General features: G+C 35.4%; 1 protein-coding gene across 5 annotated transcripts in view; it reads left to right on the top strand.

Moving 5' to 3' along the window:
• LOC107693914 (regulating synaptic membrane exocytosis protein 1-like) overlaps positions 1–22,955 on the top strand; it is a 26,495-nt gene that overhangs the window by 364 nt on the left and 3,176 nt on the right. Inside the window, exons 2-19 of one of the 5 annotated variants that reach the window (XM_016493500.1) lie at positions 113–212; positions 1,128–1,251; positions 3,009–3,055; positions 3,175–3,290; positions 3,376–3,506; positions 4,236–4,407; positions 4,521–4,674; positions 7,425–7,596; positions 7,688–7,783; positions 8,234–8,296; positions 8,934–9,020; positions 15,109–15,180; positions 15,348–15,413; positions 16,826–16,938; positions 17,052–17,161; positions 17,842–18,002; positions 19,338–19,558; positions 22,274–22,424. In XM_016493500.1, coding sequence (XP_016348986.1) covers positions 113–212; positions 1,128–1,251; positions 3,009–3,055; positions 3,175–3,290; positions 3,376–3,506; positions 4,236–4,407; positions 4,521–4,674; positions 7,425–7,596; positions 7,688–7,783; positions 8,234–8,296; positions 8,934–9,020; positions 15,109–15,180; positions 15,348–15,413; positions 16,826–16,938; positions 17,052–17,161; positions 17,842–18,002; positions 19,338–19,558; positions 22,274–22,424 — 2,156 coding nt within the window. Of the gene's footprint in view, positions 1–112; positions 213–1,127; positions 1,252–3,008; positions 3,056–3,174; positions 3,291–3,375; positions 3,507–4,235; positions 4,408–4,520; positions 4,675–7,424; positions 7,597–7,687; positions 7,784–8,233; positions 8,297–8,933; positions 9,021–12,548; positions 12,639–15,108; positions 15,181–15,347; positions 15,414–16,825; positions 16,939–17,051; positions 17,162–17,841; positions 18,003–19,337; positions 19,559–22,273; positions 22,425–22,955 lie in introns of all 5 variants that reach the window. The other 4 variants (XM_016493585.1, XM_016493650.1, XM_016493699.1 and 1 more) reach the window with 4 other exon arrangements.

The following is a 22,955-nucleotide window of genomic DNA, read 5'->3' as shown; positions in this document are numbered from 1 at the left end:
CAAAAAATGAAAACACACACACACACACACACACACACACACACACAATGTACTGCCATTTATGAATTCTCTGTAGACTTTACCCATCTTTAAATGATTTGTATGGGTACAGGTGGTCGGGGGGAAGATTACAGAAACTGGGAGACTAGGGGCCTTCATCATCAAAGTCAAGAAAGGTAGTTTAGCTGATGTGGTGGGTCATCTACGGGCTGGTGAGTCCAGAACTTCTCTCAGTTTCTCTCAGTTTTAAATAACTAGGACTGTTAATTGATTAAACAGTGTAATCAAGTAAATTACCATATACACTGATTTAGCAAATTAATCATGTATGGATGCATATATTAGTGGTTCTCAACCAGGACCAGTGCCCACTAGCAAACTTCTAATGTGGCCTTAAGGTGACTTCAGATGATTTACAATAAAAGTCAAAACAAGTTAAAATGACTAAAAATCAAGATTTTGTATATAAATCACCCTTAACATCTCTTTGTTTTCTTTTACAGTCGTGGAAAACCTGGATATATGAGAATTCTAAATTAAGTAATGTAAATTAATAAAATCTTAAAACACCACTAAAATATTTGACCAGGCAGGTAGAAATTGTGAGTAAAAATATTTGTAAAAATCCAGGAAATCACAAAAGTCATGTGAAGTCATTGTTTAAAAAGAGTGGAAACCCTGAAAGTTTTTTTTGTACAGAAACTAGGAGCTTTAGAATAATGTTGTGGGCAATGGGGGTCCTTGGAAAACCACTGGCATATATCAGTATTTACAAAGAAAAGACCCCAAATGAAGATTTTTCATACACAGACCACAAACGTCTTTAGAAGTCAGTATATTGTTTGCATATTGTCCACATTTTGTTGCAAAAAACATGAGGTTATATTTCAAGCTAAAATTACTGATGGTTGGGGAAATACTTGCGTAATTTACTGTGCTAAATTAGCACATTTAATTGACAGTCTTAATTTAATTTAATTTAATAATGCATTTAGTCCTCAGATATTTTGAAAATGTTTAATGAGTGTGTTTAATCAGTGAAATTTCTATTTTAAGAATTTAATGGTGGTTGTCCTCAGATGTGTGCAGGAGTTTAATGTGACAACACACATTTTGGCTGTTTGTAGGTGATGAGGTGCTTCAGTGGAATGGTACATCATTACCTGGGTTAACCAAGAAAGAAGTTTACAATATCATCTTGAATTCCCAAACAGAACCACGAGTTGAGTTAGTAGTATCAAGACCAATAGGGTAAGTCGTCCTTCACACACCTTACTGGAAATCTGACTCTCGGTTAACTAAAGGCAAAGCAGCAAAACCATTTTTAAAGGGGTCATTGCTTGCGTTTTGTAAATTATTTTATAATGTTTCCTGGGGTGCACTTATAATCTTAGTCTGTTTTTTTCTACAAAAATGGTCATAATTTAAATACAATAGGTTATTTCTATTTTTATATTCTGTTTCTTGAGGTTAGTTTATAAAGTTAGCAAAGATTTAGTCTTTCTTTACCTAACAGAAGCATCATTGATGTATCATTATATTCATTATGACAGACATGAGTTGTTCATAACACACCTCCTCGGATTACATAAATGATGACACATATAGAGGTGAATTGTGACATCACGATTCTCCTGATTTCAAATCCTGGGGTTTTAGTAGTATTTTAGTAATTTAAAAATGTAGTAGTAGTAAATTAGTAGTATTCTAGTATTTTAAAATGGGGAGTTAGTTTTGAAAATTGCAGTTTTTTTATTGTAGATTAACCTCTTATGTGTAAATATCAAGAACATTTTGATTCTCCATTTCATGACCCCTTAAATAATTTATTCTAGTTGGACCAATTATTAAACAAGAGTGTTTAAAGTGTCTACAGGCAGTTGAATAGCTGTGCAATAGATGTTTAACTTTGTATTGTGTTTAGTTTTCACTGTAAGCCATTAAACTCTCCTTTGCTCTGTCCTCCCACTTCTTTAAAAAGATGTATTCATTGATTTCTCTCCAAACACTTGCAAAGGGTGTATAAATCTTAGCTGCAAGTAAAACACAGTCTAAAGAGGTGCTGTGATTTTTTTTTTTTTTGGACCTCATCTCTGAATTCTCTCTTCATTTGCTTCTGTCTTCTGTCCCTTATAAAGAGCTTGTGATGCACTGTGACCTCTGGCTGATGATGTTTGACTTGAAAATATTTGTCAGTGTCCAGAATATTTGGACACCTAAATTGCACATAAATGTCTGCTAAAAATGATATTAGAGCTTTTCTGAAAACAAACTTGTCAAAAATATTTTAAACAATTTATCGAACATTTTATCATTTCAATCCTAACAAATGTCAAAGACATGTTTGTGCTATATTGCTTCAAAATAAATGACACTATATATGACATTTTGTTGTATAATACAAAAATATTCATACATTATATATGGCTTAAATGCCCAAATACACTACCATTCAAATGTTTAGAGTAAGTTATTTTTTTTAATTAATAATTTTTTATTTTTTTTTACAAAATAAATGAATACTTTTATTCAGCAAGGATGCATTAAATAGATCAGAAGTGGATATAAAGACATGTATAATGTTAAAATAAATGCTGTTCTTCAAAGAATCCTGAAAAAAAGTGTATAATGGTTCCCACAGAAAATATTAAGCAGCAGAACTGTTTTCAATATTAATAATAATATGAAATATTTCCTGAGCACTAAATCAGCATATTACAATGATTTTTACAGAATAATGTGACACTGATAAATGGAGTAATGGCAGCTGAAAATGTAACTTTTCAATCAAAGAAATAAATTACATTTTAAAACATGTTTAAATAGACAGTTATTTTAAAATATAATAATATTTATAATATTATTACTTTTTTACTGTATTTTCTATAAATAAATGCAGCCTTGGTGAGCATAAGAGACTTATTTTATAAACATCTTACTGACCCAAACTTTTGAATAGTAGTGCACTTGACAACTAATGTATGGATTTGTTTTTTTGTTTTTTTCAGTGATATACCACGAATACCAGAAACATCACACCCTCCATTAGAATCTAGTACGTACTGAATCAAATGATTCATGAATCAACTGTGAACTCTTAAATAATGATTTTTTTTTTATATGCAAAAATTAGTCTGATGTTTTCAACACTTGTTTTTTCTTGTCCCTCTGCAGCAGGTTCAAGTTCCTTCGAATCACAGAAGATGGAAAGACCCTCTATATCTGTCTTGTCCCCATCCAGCCCAAGTGGTCTTAGAGATGCCCCTCAGCTACTGCCTGGACAGCTGTCGGTCAGTGCATACTTAAGTATGTACATTCACAATGTTGTGCTTAGAGTGTTTGTTTATTCGCTGTTTATGTATTTATGTCTTGCAGGTGAAAATGTGGTACGATAAGGTCGGCCATCAGCTGATAGTGAACGTATTGCAGGCTATAGACCTGACACCCAGATCAGATGGACGACCCAGAAACCCCTATGTCAAAATGTACTTCCTGCCCGATAGAAGGTATATTAGATGTTTCCTGTGGGGTTAGTTTTAGTGTCAAGCAATTTGGTATTGTATCGACTACAGACATTTTTTTTTTATTGTGACAACCCTGTATTCTACTGTTCAAAAGTGAAATTAATGCTTTTATTTAGGAAATGGCATTAAATTGCATTATATTGATCAAAAGTGACAGTAAAGACATTTAGTGTTACAAAAGATACATATTTCAAATAAATATGATTTTTTTTTTACTTTCTATTCATCAAAAAAAAAATCCTGAAAAAGTTTCAACAAAATTATTAAACAGCACAACTGCTTTCATTAATAATAAAATAAGTTTAATAAGAAATTTATAAGAAAAATATAAGTGTAGAACAATTTATGAAGGATCATGTGACACTGAATCTGGACTAATGCCTACTGAAAATTCAGCTTCGCTATTACATGTGAAATCATATTTTAAAATATATTAAAATAGCAATTAGTTTTTAGCAATATATATTTCACATTGCAATAATATTTTGGAATATTACTATTTTTACATTGTGTTTGATCAAATAAATGCTGCCTTGGTGAGACTTCAGAATACAAAACAGAATACAAAAAATAAATAAATAAAAATCTTTTTAAAGAAAACCATTAAAAAAGTGTAGATCAAATTCTATTTTTTTTTTTGCTGATATGTGCATCAAGCAGTTTTAATAGTTTTAATGTTCTTGTTGTAATGTTATATGTGTTTTACTTTAGCGATAAGAGCAAGAGAAGGACGAAGACAGTAAAGAAAAGTCTGGAGCCCAAGTGGAACCAGACATTTGTGTACTCTCATGTCCATCGCCGGGATTTCAGAGAACACATGCTGGAGATTACTGTGTGGGACCAACCCCGAATACAAGATGAGGAGAGTGACTTTCTGGGAGAAGTATGAAGCATATGTTAACTTTGTCCATTTATTTGCAGCATGAATTGCTCTCTGAAAACATTCATACAGTATCACACCTGACTGTCTGCGGTTTCTCCTCTCTTTGAACCTAGATCCTAATCGAGCTGGAGACTGCCCTGCTGGATGACAAGCCTCACTGGTACAAGCTGCAGACACATGACGTCTCTTCCATCCCACTGCCGCACCCGTCGCCATTCCTGCCCCGCAGACACAGACACACAGAAACACCCACCAAAAAGCTGCAGCGTAAGTGGAAAGCCTCACAGTGGGGATGTGATCTGAAAGTGTTGAATCACTTTGTGTTCAAGTGCTTTTTCTCTTACAGGGAGGAAATGAGTAAGAATGATTTTAATTTCATCTGTCGATCCTGCTGTTTATTAGCAAGCATTGTGAGCTATCAGCAACTGGATATGTGTCCAATTAAAAAACTCTTCTCCATCACTTGATCATAATTTGAAAAATTTCTGCTGCCGTGATCAATAGAAAATGTACACAAATATTTGTACCATGAATAGTAATAGTTAATTTGCCTAATTTGCATACAAAGTAGGTGCGAATTATGGTTATCTAATTTAAATATGCTTGTTGCAGCACTGTATCAGCAATTTATAATAATATTCAAAAGTTTGGGGTCAATGAGATGTTTGTTAAAGAAGTCTTGTATGCGTACAAATGCTGCATTTGCTTGATGAAAAATACAGTAAAAACAGTAATATTGTGAAATATTATTACAGTTTAAAATCACTATTTTCTATTTTAATATATTTTAAAATGTAATTTATTCCAGTGATGGCGAAAGCGAAATTTTCAGCATCATTACTCCAGTTTTTGTGTCACATGATCCTTCAGAAAGCATTCAAATATGCTGATTTTGTGCTTAATATTAGTTTGGCTGATTTGGTGCTGGATTCTTTTTTTTCAGGATTCTTTAATGAATAGAAAGTTGCTTGCTGAATAAAAGTATTAATTTAAAACAAAAATCTTATTGACCCCACACTCTTGAACAGTAGTGTACACTCTGCTCAGTAGCATATTTAAGCCCCCCAGTGACTGCTTTCTTAGAGCCCCCAAAACTCTAAACACGTCCCTGATTTTGCTTAATTGTGAGCAGTATATGAATAAGAGTTTTGCGCTGAAATACTGCTCAATTGTGAGGCACAATCGTTTAGTGAATTCGCCCCCTCAGTGTTTCACAGATTTACCAAAAGCTGAAGAGGTTGTGGGCAGTTCGATTAAAATAGATGAAGTATTCCTTCTCTTTCTAAGATGTTAAGTCAAGCCAGAGATATTATCATAATTTCACCATTACTAAACTATATATAAGTAGGTGAAGGACAATCATCAAACATGAGTTAAAAATCTTTTAGGTCAAGGTCCTGGAATACATCCAGTCTCATTAATATGTTTGACATTGTCTTGCAATAGTCAAGGTTTTTCATGTCTGTTTTGTCTGTACGTTCATGCGGAGGTATGTTTTTGAACCGTGCTGCCTGTGAGTTCGTGTGTAGGAGTGTGGCCCATGGGTACAGTGTATTCACAAGACATATTTTATTTAACAATGGATTATTCCAACAGTGCTTTGTGTGCATTCGTTTATGTCTGTGTATCTCCGCGTCTGTCTGTACATCTATCCCTGTGTGTATATCTGTATCTGTGTGTGCAGGCTCGCAGCGTATTACAGAAACTGATTATGATGATGGTATTGGTGTAGTCGCCACAGGTGGGTGGGAGGGGCCAAGGCAATGCCAACCTTGGCACTTCTCTGTACTTTGTGCATTAGAGTACCCCAAAAGAGAGAAGCAACCAATAGCAGGCCTTCCCTTCCTTCGGAAGTCACTGCTGTTGTGCTGGAGACAATGCACCGATCACCGATCATGACACATCTGGCATGTTTCATTCATCCTATACTAATAAATAACTACTTTGTACTTTGTACTATTATGCACTAAAAATGAATATAAAGTGGTGCTTCTTCTAAATTGGGGAGACACTAACTATCTGAAATGTGTTCTGTCTCCAGTGCTTTTCTCTGTAGTATAATAGTTTAGACTTGCAGAATAATGCACACTATCACACATGCATGATCGCAATGGGAAATTGAGGGAAAATAAATTGTAAACGGGAGGACTGCTTCCTCTTGGTGGTGCTACACGTTTTATTTTGCTTCTGCATGGTAGAAGTTAGAAAATGACACGTCTTTGTGTTACAATGCCTTTGTGACATACCTTGACTTCATTCTCCAAACAATATAGGCATACTGCAATTGTAAAAATAGTGGATATAGTTTTATAGGGCAGTGTTTTTTGTTTGTTTGATTGTTTTGTTTTTTATGACCACCTTTGAATTATTTAAAAGTTACATTTAAATTTTTTTTTTTTTTGACAAAATATTATTACTATGAGTTTAGCAATGAAGTTATATTTATTAGTGGTTTTATTGGAAAAATAACTGGTGAGAAAAACAATTTCTGTTGAAAAAACATACAAACAGAACTCCATGTATTTTTCAGTTTTCAATGCTTTGCTATTTAAGTACATTCTAAGTACATTCTTTGAAAGTGAATGTTTTGCCACTAAGCCAAGATTGTTCTGTTATGTTCTGCTTTGTTGTAAAAATATGTAAAAATGTCATTGTAGAAAACAAATTATTAAATAACCAAAAATAGAAAAATAAATATATATATTTTCAATTTTTGATTTGACTGATTTGACTGGTAGTGTGTGTGTGTACATATGTGTCTAGGACTCAAATTGTGCTTCCAACTGTCAAAAGCACACATTGTTCACAGGAGAATGAACAAGGTATTTTAATTATCTGGCATGTTTTGTTAGATATGGTCTAACATATTATGTCAATCATTTTATTTTTTGGATGGGTTCTAACATGGGGAATGTGGTTTGGCAAGGCCAGTGACTGCATGAGCAAAATCTGAAATTTCCAGACAAGCTTTCCAAAAATGTGTCTTTCATTTTTTTTTCTTCTTTGTGTCATCACAGCTACAGAAAACCAATCAAGAGAAAGAGAACGGGACAGAGACCGAGACCGAGCAACGACATTAGAGGTTCCAGACCAGATCAGGCCAACTCAGTATCGCTCACGGTCCGTGTCCCCACACAGAGACGAAGCGAGCAGGGGACGGTCCCGCCCAGCCAACATCCCTGCACAGAGGTACATCCCTACCTATTGTTAGGATTTATCATTTGCCAAATAATTGTAACCTGCATTAAAACCCTGGTTTCTCTCTGTCTTTCTCTCTAAGGAGTCTGGATGAGGTCCAGCACAGCCGGCGATCCCGTTCCCCAACACGCTACCACGATCGTGCCCGTGTGCAAGAGAGAGATTGCGGAGATGACAGGTAAATAGAAATGTGCGGGCCCAAGCGAGTGTATACAAGTGTGCCTTATTGTGAATAATCACTTCCATGTGCCTTCATTTACTTCCATAAAAATACTGTTTCTTGGAAAGAGAAGTTCAGTTTTTGGAAAGAGAAATTACGTTTTCGAGACTTGCTAATCTACAAAGGACTTGCACCATTTTTAGAAGGTGGGTTAAAGCCAAGCCACATGTGACTGAGTGTTTTTGAAAGGATTAAACCACTGAAAGGTTTGTATGGACAGAGATGATCGTACAGGAAGACACATCTTTTTTAACCTTTGTGTATTGCTCTGGCTTTAAAGGTTGTTACCCTTCCTCTTCTAACTCACTTACTGGTGCCCATTTTTTCTTTTATGTTTGCTTGTTTATTGGTCTGTTTTGTTTTTTTGTTTATTTTCCTATGTGTCCTCCATCTCCATGGTAATTGCAGTGAGGTCATCTTGATAGACAGATTAATGCGGGGTAGAAGCGCAGAGTGTCTGCACACCCAAAGGTAAAGAAAAGGCCAGAATTGAACCACCAATCTGTAAATTATACTATTGTTGTATTCAGATTACTGTGTAAATCAATATTACTATCTTGGTGTCATAAGAACTGGTAATATAATTTTCATTCTGAAAAGACTCCTTGTGCCTGTTTCTTTCGCCTAGCCTGAAGGTTATTCTATTCAATTAAAACAGCTCTGAACGTTGATGCCAGTTTCTCTCTCTCGAACGCTTCTTGTCAAACTCTTCGCCTCTCCACTCTAATATTTCAGAGCAGTTCGTTGACAAGAAACATTACAAGCGGAACTTTCCACTTGCTTTTGGCGTACAGCCTAAAAGACGAATACCTCGTCACGACAACCGTTTGCTTTCTGAAAATAACAATCTCATTTTGCTGAAGTGTCATTTTGACACGTTTATTTTTATTCTGTTCGTTACTGACCTCGATTAAATTCTGATCGTGTTTGACAGGAAAAAAAGATGATCTAGAATGAGGGAGTTGCCTCTGGAGTGATCTTTGCATGTTTGCGTGTGTGGCCTTTGACATTCTTTTGCTGTTTGAGTGGACTAACCACAGCTGTGATTTTGATACATCTTTTGTTTCCATCTTCCATCTTGCACTTGCTTGCTTGCATGTTAATGCAGTGTTGGCAGGAGTTCATCTAAGTACAGTAGCACTCTGCCTCCCAAGATGCCTTTATTAGTCAATGGAATTCATAAGGATATTTACAGGTAAGGTGGCCAAAAACGAACACTTAAGCCATGGCATCCTTTCTGACTAAATGAGGATTTCATAGCATCTGTGACGCTCAAACTCACTCAGATCTCCAGAGCGCTTTTATTATGGATTAGCTAATGCAATATACAGAATGCTGGTGCATAGGGATGCAACGATTATAGATTTTGTTGGTACGATTATTGTCTGAGGAATAATCACGGTTTCACGATTATTATGCATTTATTCATTTCACAACATTACTAGTGTATAAAATCACATGAACACTCTTTAGATTTTAAAGTGTTATTTATTGCTGCCTTTTGAAACAGAAACAACACAGTAACTAATAATAGGCCCACAGCACAAAATAATAATAATAATAATAAAGACAAACAAAAGTCCATCTCTCCTATTGGAATGAAAAAAAGGGACACCTCTGCTCTGTAAACATCCATGACAGTATTTCCCTTTTGAAAATAACTAATTAAAAAGTATTTAGTGTTTTCACTTTGTACATTCTTTATTTCTTTTGGACCTGAGGTAGAGAACTTGGAAACATGGTGAAAAAAAATCTTGTTGGTTTTTGACATGAATAAAACAGGGATAATAAATACCAATGTTAACGAAGCATTATTAATATAAGACTAATATTAATTTATTTTATCCCACAGGGGAAACTAAATGAGGGGAATAAACTGAACTATTATTGTAATCAACTGTCATCCATACATATTCATTTTAATAATATTTATAATAATTCATATGACTTCTTAATAAAATAGCTTAGATACTAAATCATTACATTATATTCATCAGCAACAAGGGGGTTAAATCGCTGTTTAAGTTGCTAAACTCACAACTTCATTGTTTGTAGAGAGACGCGAAGGCGCAGGTAGACTTTCACACACGCAACTATCACCTCTCTCTCTCTCTCTCTCTTGATCGAATAATTAATTCAAGTAGCTAAATGCTATAATTAATTAATTCAAATAAGTGTGATCTTACCGCACTATTTCATCTCTGATCTGAAGCGGCCGTAGCTTCGCGTCAATTGGTTTTGGTTTTTAAAATTGTTCAATGCACAGCTAGCCATGCATTATCCCGTATGCATTCGCTCTTTAGCAGCAGTTTTTTTACAGCAATATTTAAATTACACCCTGGTCATTCGTGGTGTACATACCCAAAATGCTCCCACACTATCGACTTCAGGCATTTCTCTGGTGGAAATAAAGCTTCACTGTTTGGTTCCTCTGTCATAGTTAATGTGTGTAGTAGCCTCCGTGTCTCTGATAAACACGGCATTTTAAGATGGTGCACCGCTAGTGTAACTTCGTTTTCGTTTTGCGCAAGTTGCAACAGTTTCGTTCCATGCAACAGAAACACTCGGTGTAGCGAAGCATTTACAATTAATTAACCGTGACGTTTTAAAGCGCGGTTAATCGTGAAACCGATTAATCGCTGCATCCCTACTGGTGCATATATTTTTTTTATCATTGTCAAAGTCTGACACAGTATTTTTTCACTAAAAAAAAAAACATTAAACTTGATGTGCATGATAATGTTGTAAATTTACTGTTATAGGGAGAGTAATAATATTGGTTCCCCTTGAAGTGCACTTAATTGTATTGAATGTGCACTTGTATTTAAAACCTTAAAAGTATATTTTTAAAATATACTTGTAATACTTTTAATATATATATATATACTTTTAAATTATCATCATATAATAATTAAAGGCCAGTTAATTGTACTCTCACCAAAAGAAACAATATCATCTGAAAAGGTGAAAACTGGCAGATAGCCTTGGATGGTCCCCAAGAGAGTACAATTTAAAAATGTTTTTAAACATGCTTATTTTAAAGTAAATTTTAAATCATTGTTTTAATAATAATTTGTCGTGACTTGAAGTACACTTGTTTTGCTGTAACATACTAAAGCACTTGTGAAGTAGATGACTAATTTTAACTGTGTTATTAGATATTACATTTAAAGTTGATATATTTTAAATGTACTAGATTACAACTTTTATATATTTAAAATATTTAAATACATGACATACAAATGATATAGAAATGCCTGAGTTTATTTTAGTTTTCCATAAATGCTTGTCAGTAAATTCAGCGGTGCACTTGACCAGATTTCAAAGACAACAGACGTGCTTAAAACATTCCATATAAATATGTACTTCAGTCATATTTAAGTGGGTTAAATAAGCACTCTAAAGTTTGGCTAACTGCATTTAATATAAATTTAAACCATAACACAATGCCATAATTTTGGTCACACTTTATATCTATTAACAAACCATCAACCATGACTTTTGCCTCAGTAAACTCCTGATTTGCTGCTTATTAATAGTTAGTAAGGTAGTTGTTAAGTTTAGGTATTGGGTAGGATTAGGGATGTAGAAAAATGCTTTATAAGTGCTAATAAACAACCAATATGTTAATAATAGTCATGCTAATAAGCAACTAGTTAATAGTGAGAATTGGTCCCTATACTGAAGTTACCATAATTTTTTATTTAATTGCAGTTAAAGTGTATGAAAACATCACATTCAGTTCACACTTAAGTATGTTCTTTTGAAAGATTATTATTTCTGGTATAAGTATGCTAAAGTGTGCTGCTTTTTCACAAGGGTCCATAAAAACAGCACATTTGTATTTTCAACATCATCATCATATGACATATGCAAACACGTAGTGTAGTATTGTAGTCATTGAGCTGGAGATTGAAATACAGACAATCCTGTTGGAATCTGCCACTGTTAGATGTTAAGATGGTAAGTAAATGTGAGTGCTTTCTATCTGACTGGTGTTCTGGTTTCTGTGGATGTTTAAAGTAACATCTGTAATTTAAAAGAGACAATTTATTTGAAGAGTTAGAAAGTAAATCAGTGTTAGCTATAAACATCTTGTGGCATGTCCTAACCAGGCGCGATGGGACAAGCTATTTGTCTGTCTAAAGAAGTCCATAATTCCTGGGGAAAGCTATCCTTTAGCATTCCCTTTGGTTGAGACACAGTGTTAAACATCCAACAGGTCTCCACAGAAAACATGGTCATGTGATTATATTTTATAATGTTTTTTTTGTCTTTTTCTGTAACTTATATTTGCTTTTGTTTGCACTTGTTGGACTTTCGTTTGTGTTTAACAGCTTAACACTTCCTGCATGCCTTAAGTCAAAGTCACGGCTGTCTGTAGTCACTGCCACTCAACGTACAGTCACACGTCGAGTTCTTAGGTTCACAGACAAGATCACCATTAGGTAAGGGGTCGAACATGTCAACCCTAAACCCAATTATATATAAAAAAAACATCAAACATCCAACAGCTCCCAAGAGCCAGCAGATCCTCATTCAGAATGTTAGCAGAAAATTCAACCATTATCTCACTCACCACATTTTAGCAGCTCTCTTGACTTCCTCCACTTAAGACTTACAGGTTTGCTTTTCATTTTATTTTAGACCTAACTTTTTTGTTCTTTGTCATCTTCCTTTTTTCCTCCTTCTTTCTCCATTGGATGGCATGTTGTGACCCTAGTGATCTACAGCCCTCTCTTGACAGGGTTAGAAGTGCTAGTACCAACTGTCTGAGACCAGGTTCTAATTCCAATTCACCTGAACGAGATAGGTACACTCTTTATTTTGAATTGGATTATTTTAGTTTTGTGAATTTGTCATTAATATCATTCACATACATTAAAGGACACTCTTAGAATGTTCCTTTGTGATGCCTTTTAAACACAACAATCACTGGGTCTTATTCACTAATGTGCATATACACATATTGTTTTGCTTAAAAGCTGTGTGTAAAGACAGAAATCTTAATTTTTTTGGAAAGTTTTTTTTTTTTTATTTAGGATAAAATTTAGAACAAACTAAAACCACATACAAATCCTTGTTGCATTAGAGTCATTAAATTAGCTAAGTTAAATTTTGGTCACACTTTATTTTAAAGTCCGATTCACGCAATTAACAAACCATTAACCACAAATTTTGCCTCAATAAACTCCTAATTTGCTGCTTATTAATAGTTAGTAAGGTAGTTGTTAAGTTTAGGTATATTGGTAGTATTAAGGATGTAGAATATGGTCATGCAGAATATGTGCTTTATATGTACTAATAAACAGCCAATATGTTAATAAGAAGCATGCTAATAAACAATTAGTTAATAGTGAGAATTGGTCCCTATACTAAAGTGTTACCTAAATGTTTATATAAATACATTTTATACATTTAAAAAGGCTGGGGTCGTTAAGATTTTTTATGTTTTTAAATCTCTTAAGCTCACAAAAGCTGCATTTATTTAATTAAAAATATTACAATTTAAAATAACTGTTTTCTATTTTAATATATTTTAAATGGTAATTTATTCCTGTGATGGCAAAGCTGAATTTTCAGCATCACTACTCCAGTCTTCAGTATCACACGATCCTTCAGATCCTATGCTGATTCTTTTAATGATCAATGTTGGAAACATTTGAGCTGCTTAATATGTTTGTAAGAACTGAGATACTTTTTTTAAGGATCCTTTGATAAATAGAAAGTTGATAAGAACAACATAATATGGTGACAAAAACAACATAAATAATGGTGACTTGACTTATTTATTTTGCCATGTTCTAAAAAGGTTTGTGAGATTGTGTGGAAAGCCCTTCATTATTCTAATTATGCTAATCACTAACTGCTAGCAGATTCATTAGCTTTTAGTAAATTTGTCAAATTTAGTGTGGTAACCTTTTCTGAGGACATACTGTAAAATAAGAACACTTGCAGTATATGCAAGTATTAGTAAATAAAACCCAGTGTGTCTACGTTAATGTTAATGTCAAAGTAACATACCACCATTAGGTCCCCCACTTTGCACTGCTCTGTTAGCATGCAATGACTCTTATGGCCTGACAGTTCTGTTTTGCGTCTTTGATAGGGAGCATATATCCAACCACTGTAGCTGGAGAAGTGTCAAAAATGAGTCCCCTGAATCTGTGCATCTTCTTATATGTTTGACATGACCGTTGTCACAGTCTCTGTATTGACTTCCCGTGTTTCTTCCATCTCCACTTTCAACTCTTTGGGTGTTTGTGGATCACACATGCACACACTCACGCAGGAGCACCCAGTCTCTGCCCCGTACCAGACCCACGAGCCCCAGGATCCTAATTCAGCATGCCTCCCCAGAAGACGACAGGTATCCCTCCTGTCCTCCAGTCCTATTGCTAAACCTCTCTGCTCTTCTAACCTGTCCGTCCCCCCTCTGCCATGGGACTAGATAGTGGATGTAGCTAACCCTCCAGCCTTCTGTAGCTTCTGACCCATAGCTTGCTGTGACCCGACCCCATGATTTTAATGCTCTACAATGTGATCACCAGTGTGTTTTGTAGATTTTCAGCAGCTTAGTAGCTTTAAAAATGTGGTGACTTGTGGCTTTTGTGCTGTGATGTGTAGTGTGTTGTGTTACTCTGGATTTCATGAGGTTGTATTTTAGTCCTTTTTATCTAAACTTCTTTATTCTGTTGATACTATCTTCTAAAGCTTTCGCAGATTTATCCAACAGTTTTTGTCATTTAGATACAGTCTCTCACTTAACAGTGGCCCCAAAAAGTATGTTAACACATAAAAATGTATGAATACCTTTGCATTGTATAACAAAATATCAAACCAACTGAGATATAATTTGAAGTTATAATACCACAAGCACACTTTTCAGGCAAAACATTTCACACAGATCAGTAAAATTATTGGTGCAAATGCTGTGATATTCAGACATTTTAAGTGTCCAAATATGTTTTGGGGGCACTGCATGTATCTTCACTTATTTTTCTCTGTATTAAACTGAAATTGTAATGATTTCAGAGTTTTCGGGTATGAACGTCACATATGTCATATGTGACCCCTGACGCATAAGAGTCAAGTGTCTGTGTTCCATATCATGCACAGTTTGTCTCGTATATGTCTTAATTACTGTACATGTTATTGTATATTTTAGCCATTTAACCAAAGTGTAATGAAATTATGTTTCATTAACATCAGCCCATACTGTGTCATTGTGTGTCTATGTGTCCATGCCACTCATATGTGTTTGACCTGATCTTATGAATCAGCTGGGTTTTGGAGGCTATGTTCCCCGCTCAGGAGACAAAACACCACCTCAGTGCAAAGCCAGACGCACAGAGGTACACACACACAGGAAGAGCTCTAGTGCACATATACCAGTAACATGTCCATCTCCATCGTGGCATTTTATTAGACAGGAGTTTCATTTAATGTCCATCCAGTCCTGAGTGAATCCACTCCTCATTCTTTTATTTTTTGTCTCGCCTCGATCATTTCCATGTTGCAGGCATTCGAGAACTCGGGACAAGCCTAGCTGTCAGAAACTTGGCAAGAAAATATCTGACAGCGAGCGGTAAGACTTATCAAACCATGTCATTTCACGTCACATTTGCATTGCCTGTTGATTGTACCTTAAGTCCTGTGTGTCCATACAGTACCTGTTTTAGACACAAATCACACTTGTTTCACACTGGATAAAGCTTCTAGATATGGATTTATAATAAAATAGTTACTCACCAGTTTCTCGTAATTTGTTAAAAATAACAAAAATGTTTCAATTAAAATTAGGAAAGCGGTGATATTAAAATCATACTATAAAAAAGCGATTTGAGCAGATCAAATCTGCATTATTGTAAAGAAAAGTGACTCACTTGTCTTTTCTGTAAATGTTTTTTTGCTGAGTGATGGAGACTAATTCATCATAAATAACAAAAAGATTTAAAAAAAAATAACAAAAAAATACAAATTATTTAATTTTTAATAAAAATAATTAATGGCTGGGAAGAAAATTTATGGCCAGTACATTTTCTCAAATCACCCATTATTAGAAGTTATGGCAAATATTAAATTTGGACCTTGTTATATACTATATATTTTAGTATATTATACTGTATAATACACTGTGTACTGTATATATTTTTAAATGGGCTATTGAACTTTTACAGGGAAATGCTGCACTGGCTTCATCCACAAACATATTTGTTTTTTCACACATTCACACTTTATTTCTCTGTCTATTTTTGCAAATACTTTGTTGGCTTTTTCTCCATTTTTTCCCCTCCGGTTTGTCACATTGATTTTATTTTTCCTTTATTCTGTCTTGTATGTTGCTATTCGCACTGGCCTGCAGCATTCAGCCAACCTCTATTCTAAAGGGCTCGCGCAGGAAGAAGGTATCGCTGCCTCCATTGGGTAAGGTGACCTGTGAGGGGGTCAACCCCAGGCTCACCCCAAATGGAAAGGTGCCGACCCTGATCTGGGCTGAGAAGCCTTGCTGTGCCTAACCCATCCTACACAAAAAGGCTTGTCATTGCTATAATCTCAGCTGCTTTTGCTCTTTTCTCTCAGATGTTTTGTGTGGTTGCTGCTTTTCATACTGAAAATCCACCCGTCCTCATCACCTACCCACAGCTTTCTGTGTTTACCGCTCTTTCACAGTTTAACGCTATTTTTTTCAGTGGTTTCACACCTGCCACTCTTGTACTTGTTTTGCTTTCCTAATGGCTCTTAGCAATAATACATATCTGATGTGATTAATAATGTACCCCGAATATGCAGACATGGGTCTGCATATTCAAAATGTGTAGTACTTCTTGATGCTGTTTGTTCAAACAGTAGTTTGCACTTTGGTTCACACTGGTTTACGATATTGACGGCCTTTGTACTAGATAAAATCATAAGATAAAGTTTCCATCACTCTTTTTGTTTCTCTCTCTCTCTCTCTCTCTCTCTCTCTCTCTCTCTCTCTCTCTCTCATTTTGTCAGGGTGCAGCCACACTCCAGCCCCGCATTTTCCTCATCAACAGCGGCCCCTTCTTCGACACGCAAGGTCAGACAGCTTCCCCAAGTCCCCGCCAAAAGCAGCAGTGTAGAGCAAGGTACAGTCATTGTCTGCTGACTTGTACTGGTTACTTTTCCAAATGTTCTTTGAGTAAATATGCAAAATATGAAATGATGAGCATCATATTGTTGTGTATCATGTATGTATTAGCTCTTGCGTCAGAGGAGCGAACGCGGCAAATGAAAGTACGTACCTTCCGAACACCAGCTCCCTCCAGTACCAGCCACGATCTGGAGAGGACGCTCAAGAATAAAAGAGAGGTGAGTGCCGTTTGTTCTCTCTCAGATTAGAATTCATATACACTACCATTCAAAAGTTTTGGGGTCAGTACGATTTTTTTTTTTTTTTGAGAGAGAGAGAGGAGTGTTGTAAGCTCAACAAGGCTGCATTTATTTGATCAAGAATACAGTAAAAACTCAAATGTTTTTTTTTTTTTTTTTTTTAAATATTACAATTTTAAATAATTAAAATCTTCTCATTTTAATATATTTTAGAATATAATTTATTCCTGTGATGGCAAATCTGAATTTTCTGCAGCTATTACTCCAGTCTTCAGTGTCACATGATCCTTCAGAAATCATTCTGATATGCTGATTTGGTGCTCATGAAACAGTTGTGCCGCCTATTTTGGTGGAAACCATGATACCTTTTTTTCAGGATTCTTTGATGAATATAAAGTTCAGAAGAACAGCATTTATTTGACAATTCTTTTGTAACATAAATGTCTTTACTGTCACTTTTGATCAATTTAATGTGTCCTTGCTGAATTAAAGTATTGCTAAAAAAGTAACTTATAAAATTGCACTGACCACAAACCTTTTGAATGGTAGAGTATTATCCCATCCAAACTCATTCAAACAGTTTTTAGAATCTAAAATGCTCATTTGTTTTTAGTTCAAATTATGTATGCATTCATTTTTTGTGCATTTCATTCCACTAGCTTTATAAGGAGCAGCGACAGAGCTGTGACAATGTGTCCCACAAGTCCTCAGACAGTGATGTCAGTGACGTGTCAGCCATCTCTCGCGCCAGCAGTGCCTCGCGGATCAGTAGCACCAGCTACATGTCCATTCAATCAGAACGACCCAGGGGTCAATTTAGGTGAGATGCATGTTGTAGCATCACTCTGGACTGTTGGATTAGTTTTGTGAATTTTAATAATATATTGATTATCACTTTTTAGTTTTATTACCTCTATGTTGGGGCTATGTTGGGGAAGTCGTGGCCTAATGGTTAGAGAGTCGGACTCGTAACCCAAAGGTTGTGGGTTCGAGTCTCGTACCGGCAGGGATTGTAGTTGGGGGGAGTGAATGTACAGCGCTCTCTCCCACCTTCAATACCACGACTGAGGTGCCCTTGAGCAAGGCACCGAACCCCCAACTGCTCCCCGGGCGCCGCAGCATAAATGGCTGCCCACTGCTCCGGGTGTGTGTTCACGGTGTGTGTGTGTTCACTGCTGTGTGTGTGCACTGTGGATGGGTAAATTCAGAGCACTAATTCCGAGTATGGGTCACCATACTTGGCCACATGTCACGTCACTTTATTTAACATGGGTAAAAATCTGTTAAAAAATTCCTTGTACTTCTGCTAAGAATGTTCTATGGAGTGCATATTAGTGGTAATAAGGGTCAATAACAATAGATATAATCAAGAGAGTTATAAAACCACAGATGTATCTTTATAGTGCCTCTATTTCTACAATAAAGAGGCCATTTTCAACATATTTACAGCATTTTCCCCCTTGAAGTCCACTTATAATTGTTTTCTTGCACAAACAGTTGCAAATTAGTTTTAGACAATCATTTTCCACCTTCTTTCTCTCATTTTTGCTGTAGTACTGAATAAATGTTTTCTTATAAACATGCTGATCAATAGTTAATGTAAACATAATGGTTACTTTCCATACATTTGTGTTGTAAACATGGAGTATTACACTTCTGTTAAAAGGTTTGGGGTTAGCAAGATTTTAGTTTTTTAAAGAAATTAATATATTTCTGCAAGGATGCATAAATTAATGAAAAAAGATTTTATATTTTTTTGTAATACTTTAAATGTCTTATTTCAAACAAATTCTGTTTTAAATTGTAAAAATGTATGACTATTTATGTTTTTGCTGTATTTAAAAAAAATACAACAACCCTAAACTTTTGAACAGTAGTGTACATTGTAAATCAAACACTTGTTTTTATCAAAATAGCAAAGACAAAATCTGTTTTCTATTATCCTTTAAATGATTCTCAGTCTCAGTCTTTTCCATGATAGCGTCATTCTCAGATTTTTATGATTTTCGGTAAACTCATGTTGAGGGAAGTGAAAAAAAGCAGAAAGAGCTCACACAATAATCAAATGCAGAGGGTCGTATTAACGTCAGAATAGTAATTTTCCATTTGTCATTTGGGTTACTAAGAGTCTTCGCTATTTTTCTCCCCACACCAGCCGTCATATTCATCCATCCAGCCGCAGCATGCTGAAGAGCACGAGCGTTAGTGGGGAAATCTACACTCTGGAGCGTACGGATGGCAGTCAGTCAGACACCGCTCTGGGAACACTGGGAGCAGGAGGGAAAAAGCGCAGATCCAGCCTTAGCGCACGTGTAGTCGCCATCGTGGGCATTCCCTCCCGCCGCAGCAGGAGCACCTCTCAGCTCAGTCAGACAGGTCAGACACTTCCAGCCGATTATATACTCGCACCTTGTCAATTCCTTTGTGTTTTTTCAGTTAAAAGCTCAGATTTCTATGCAACAATGGCATATAGCTTGGACGATGATATAGATCAAGTATTGTACCTAATAAAATAAAGTATTTAAATCCAAGACATGCTGCTCGCTTCTTCACATACCATTTAGGGCCTTTGACGAGGCCTTTTGTCCCATTAAAACTCATAGTTTAGAAATCACTGTCTGCTAAAGTCGCATCGTTTCCTAATCCTACAGTGGCAGGGATAAACCTTTAAAGAATTATGTTTTAAGTGTAACTTTTATACTCTTTTAAACAGAAGAGAAGAGATACAGGATGCCGATGAGTTACATTGGCTCAGTTAGTGTAGCCTGAGGTGCCCTCTACTGGTGTAGCTAAAATCAGCAATTATTATGGCCAAAAATGCTTTAGTAACAATGAAAAGATATTTAATGAAATGACATTAGTGTCATCTGGGCCAAAAGCAGAAGGGAATCGTCACCAAAATGGAGACTGACAAATTATAATAAGCAATTTCTTTAAAACTGTCCTTTCCATCAGTTCAGACCATTTGCCAAGACCGTTGGATGTTTTTTTTAGTCTTCCTGCTTTACTTGGATTGCTATCTCTTATCAGTGTTTCCTCTTTTTCCGGGGTCATCCTTGTCTAGTGGATCTACGCATCAGGTCTCTCTCTACCCTGTTTCACTTCATAAAGTAGCATGTCTTCAGTCTGTGTTAAAGTGTGGAAGCTGAAACCTCAGGCTGGAAATATGAATGGCAGCATGTTAGCACTGGCAGAAGTTCATTGTGTCAGGTGCAGATCAACCCTGAATTCCTATCAGATGTAATGTACTGTAGATAAATGCCTTTGAAGTTGGATCTGATATCCTCTAAAATCTCATATTTTAAGCACTGTCTGTTTATAGTTTAATAAATGGACTGCTGAAAAAAGAAACAAATTCAAAAAGGATGGCAAAAGAAGTTTTTTGGCACCGCTGTCTGCCAAGCACCTGGATAATATCTTAAAAGGCCCATCAGATGATAAATCAGAAAGAGTTGCAAAGCTGTGATAAATCATCAAGAGCTCTGCTGCTCTGTAACAGCTGTTCCACGCTCTGCCCACTGTACCAGCCTCATCCATTCACAACCAGAGCCAAAACTAAAAATAAGATTACCGTAAAACTTTCTAAATCTGTTTACATGATTTAAAGCATTAGGCAGTAAGAAATAACAATTCTTTTAAAGCATTTCCTCATTTTAGTTCATAGTAATTTATGCATATACTAATATATTTTTAATTTTTTTAATTGTATAAATCAACATAGTTAATGTATTGCATAAACATGAATTAACAGTGTATTTACACTACCATTCAAAAGTATACTACATTTATTTCATTAAAATACAGTAAAAACGAATGGTTTAAATGGCAAAGCTGAATTTTCAGCAGCCATTACACGATCCTTCAGAAATCATTCTAATATGCTGAGTTGGTGCTCAAGAAACATTTTTTATTATCAATATTCTTAATGGATTAAAAAATATTTTTTTAATATATAAAATACAAATATTATTTTTGTTGACATATTTCAGGATTCTTCAATAAATAGATTATTTTCAGGATTTATTTGAATGCTGTCTTACCCTGAAATTGCTGAACAGTAGTAACCTAGATTAATAAATGCTGTAAAAATTGTTGTTATTGTTAGTTGATTGTTCATTTTACCTAATGCATTAATTGATGTTAACAAATTGAACCTTTATACAAAATTGTACCTGGATTACTAACTGTATTAAAACATTATCCATTAAACTATTATTATTTTTAATAGTCAACACTGTTTTGTCAAAAAAAAAATCTTAACAGTGATACAGGCCAAAGATGACATTTATTATTTAAATAGTGGAATGACTAATGATGATGGTGACATTGACTGCATATGATAGTGACACCCAGTGTTTATATTATGCATTTAATTTATTTCGCAATAACCGCCAAATTCAGTTCTCTTATCTTGTGGACTGCCACAGAGCATGTGGTTTGGACGCGAGCTGAACCTCAAAATACAGATGATCTTGTATTGTATTCCGTAGATTAGTGCTGCTGTTTAGCATTAGCATCTTCAGTTATTTTCCTCAAATAATATCAGAGGCATGCAAGTCTGTTAATGACAATCCTTGGACATTTTCTTTGTCTGTAAATTCTGTCAGAATAAGCCACTGATGGTGGTTTGATGAAAGTGAACACAATGAGTGAAGAGATAAATCTCTCTGCTACATTTTTTTTACTCAAACAACTGGGATGACAGCACCTCTGTGAGCCACCTCAGTGGTTGACATTTTCAAAAGATCTGTAATCCATCAAAAGGCCATAAAAAGTACAGATGGTGCCCCATGACGTCCAGCAGGAGATGTTACACTCACCAGGGGTGAAGAGCTTCGTATTAGATCGCAATATTTTCTCCTGAGTGAAGAACTCTCCAGTTGTAAGAATAGTACACAAACTTAAACATCTGGGCACACACACACACGTGAATATAAAACCTTGCAAAAATCAAAGCAGCTATGTTCTTTTATTATTATTTTTTTGTATTAGACCTGCAATAATTCAAAAGAATCCTTCTTTATAATATCATTGTACTTATCTAGTAATCATTAAAATTGTATTGCAAAACAGTTTTTCTTCCATCCACAGAAGCAGCCAACAAGAAAGCAAAGGGATCCAGTCAGATCCAGCGCAGTCAGGAGACGGGAATGGCAGTGGAGTATCCCCGCAATGTCATGGCTCGCCAAGCCAGTCGAGAGTCCACTGACGGCAGCATGAACAGTTACAGCTCTGAGGGCAAGTTAGTATCTAGAGCCCTTTTTTGCATACACACAACTTTGCAGTTCTAAACCACAGATTTATATATCAGTTTGTTTTCTTCACAATTTTGCATACATTTTAAAGTTGATTAAAAGTGACAGTATGTTACAAAAGATTTATATTTCAAATAAATGTTGTTTTCATCAAAGGATCCTTAAAAATGATCACGGTTTCCAAAAATGTTGAATGGTAGCATACTGTGTGTATTATGATGTATAATGTAACCCCGTCCTAATTTCTGCTATTTTACCCGAAGCTGACCTGCTTCCCAGCTCACACTTCTTTAAAGGGGTCATATGATGTTGCTAAAAAGAACAGTATTTTGTGTATTTGGTGTAATGAAATGTGTTTATGCGGTTTAAGGTTCAAAAAAACATTATTTTCCACATACTGTACATTATTGTTTCTCCTCTATGCCCCGCCTTTCTGAAAAAAAAGCTCGTCGGTCTGAAAAGCGAGGTGTGCTCTGATTGGCCAGCTATCTAGTGCGTTGTGATTGGCCGAATACCTC

The sequence above is a fragment of the Sinocyclocheilus anshuiensis genome, unplaced genomic scaffold, assembly GCF_001515605.1.
Source record: "Sinocyclocheilus anshuiensis isolate Anshui unplaced genomic scaffold, SAMN03320099.WGS_v1.1 scaffold193, whole genome shotgun sequence".
In the NCBI taxonomy this organism is placed as follows: domain Eukaryota; kingdom Metazoa; phylum Chordata; class Actinopteri; order Cypriniformes; family Cyprinidae; genus Sinocyclocheilus; species Sinocyclocheilus anshuiensis.
The sequence above is the reverse complement of the archived record's forward strand: the minus strand, read 5'-3'. Positions and strand labels throughout refer to the sequence as shown.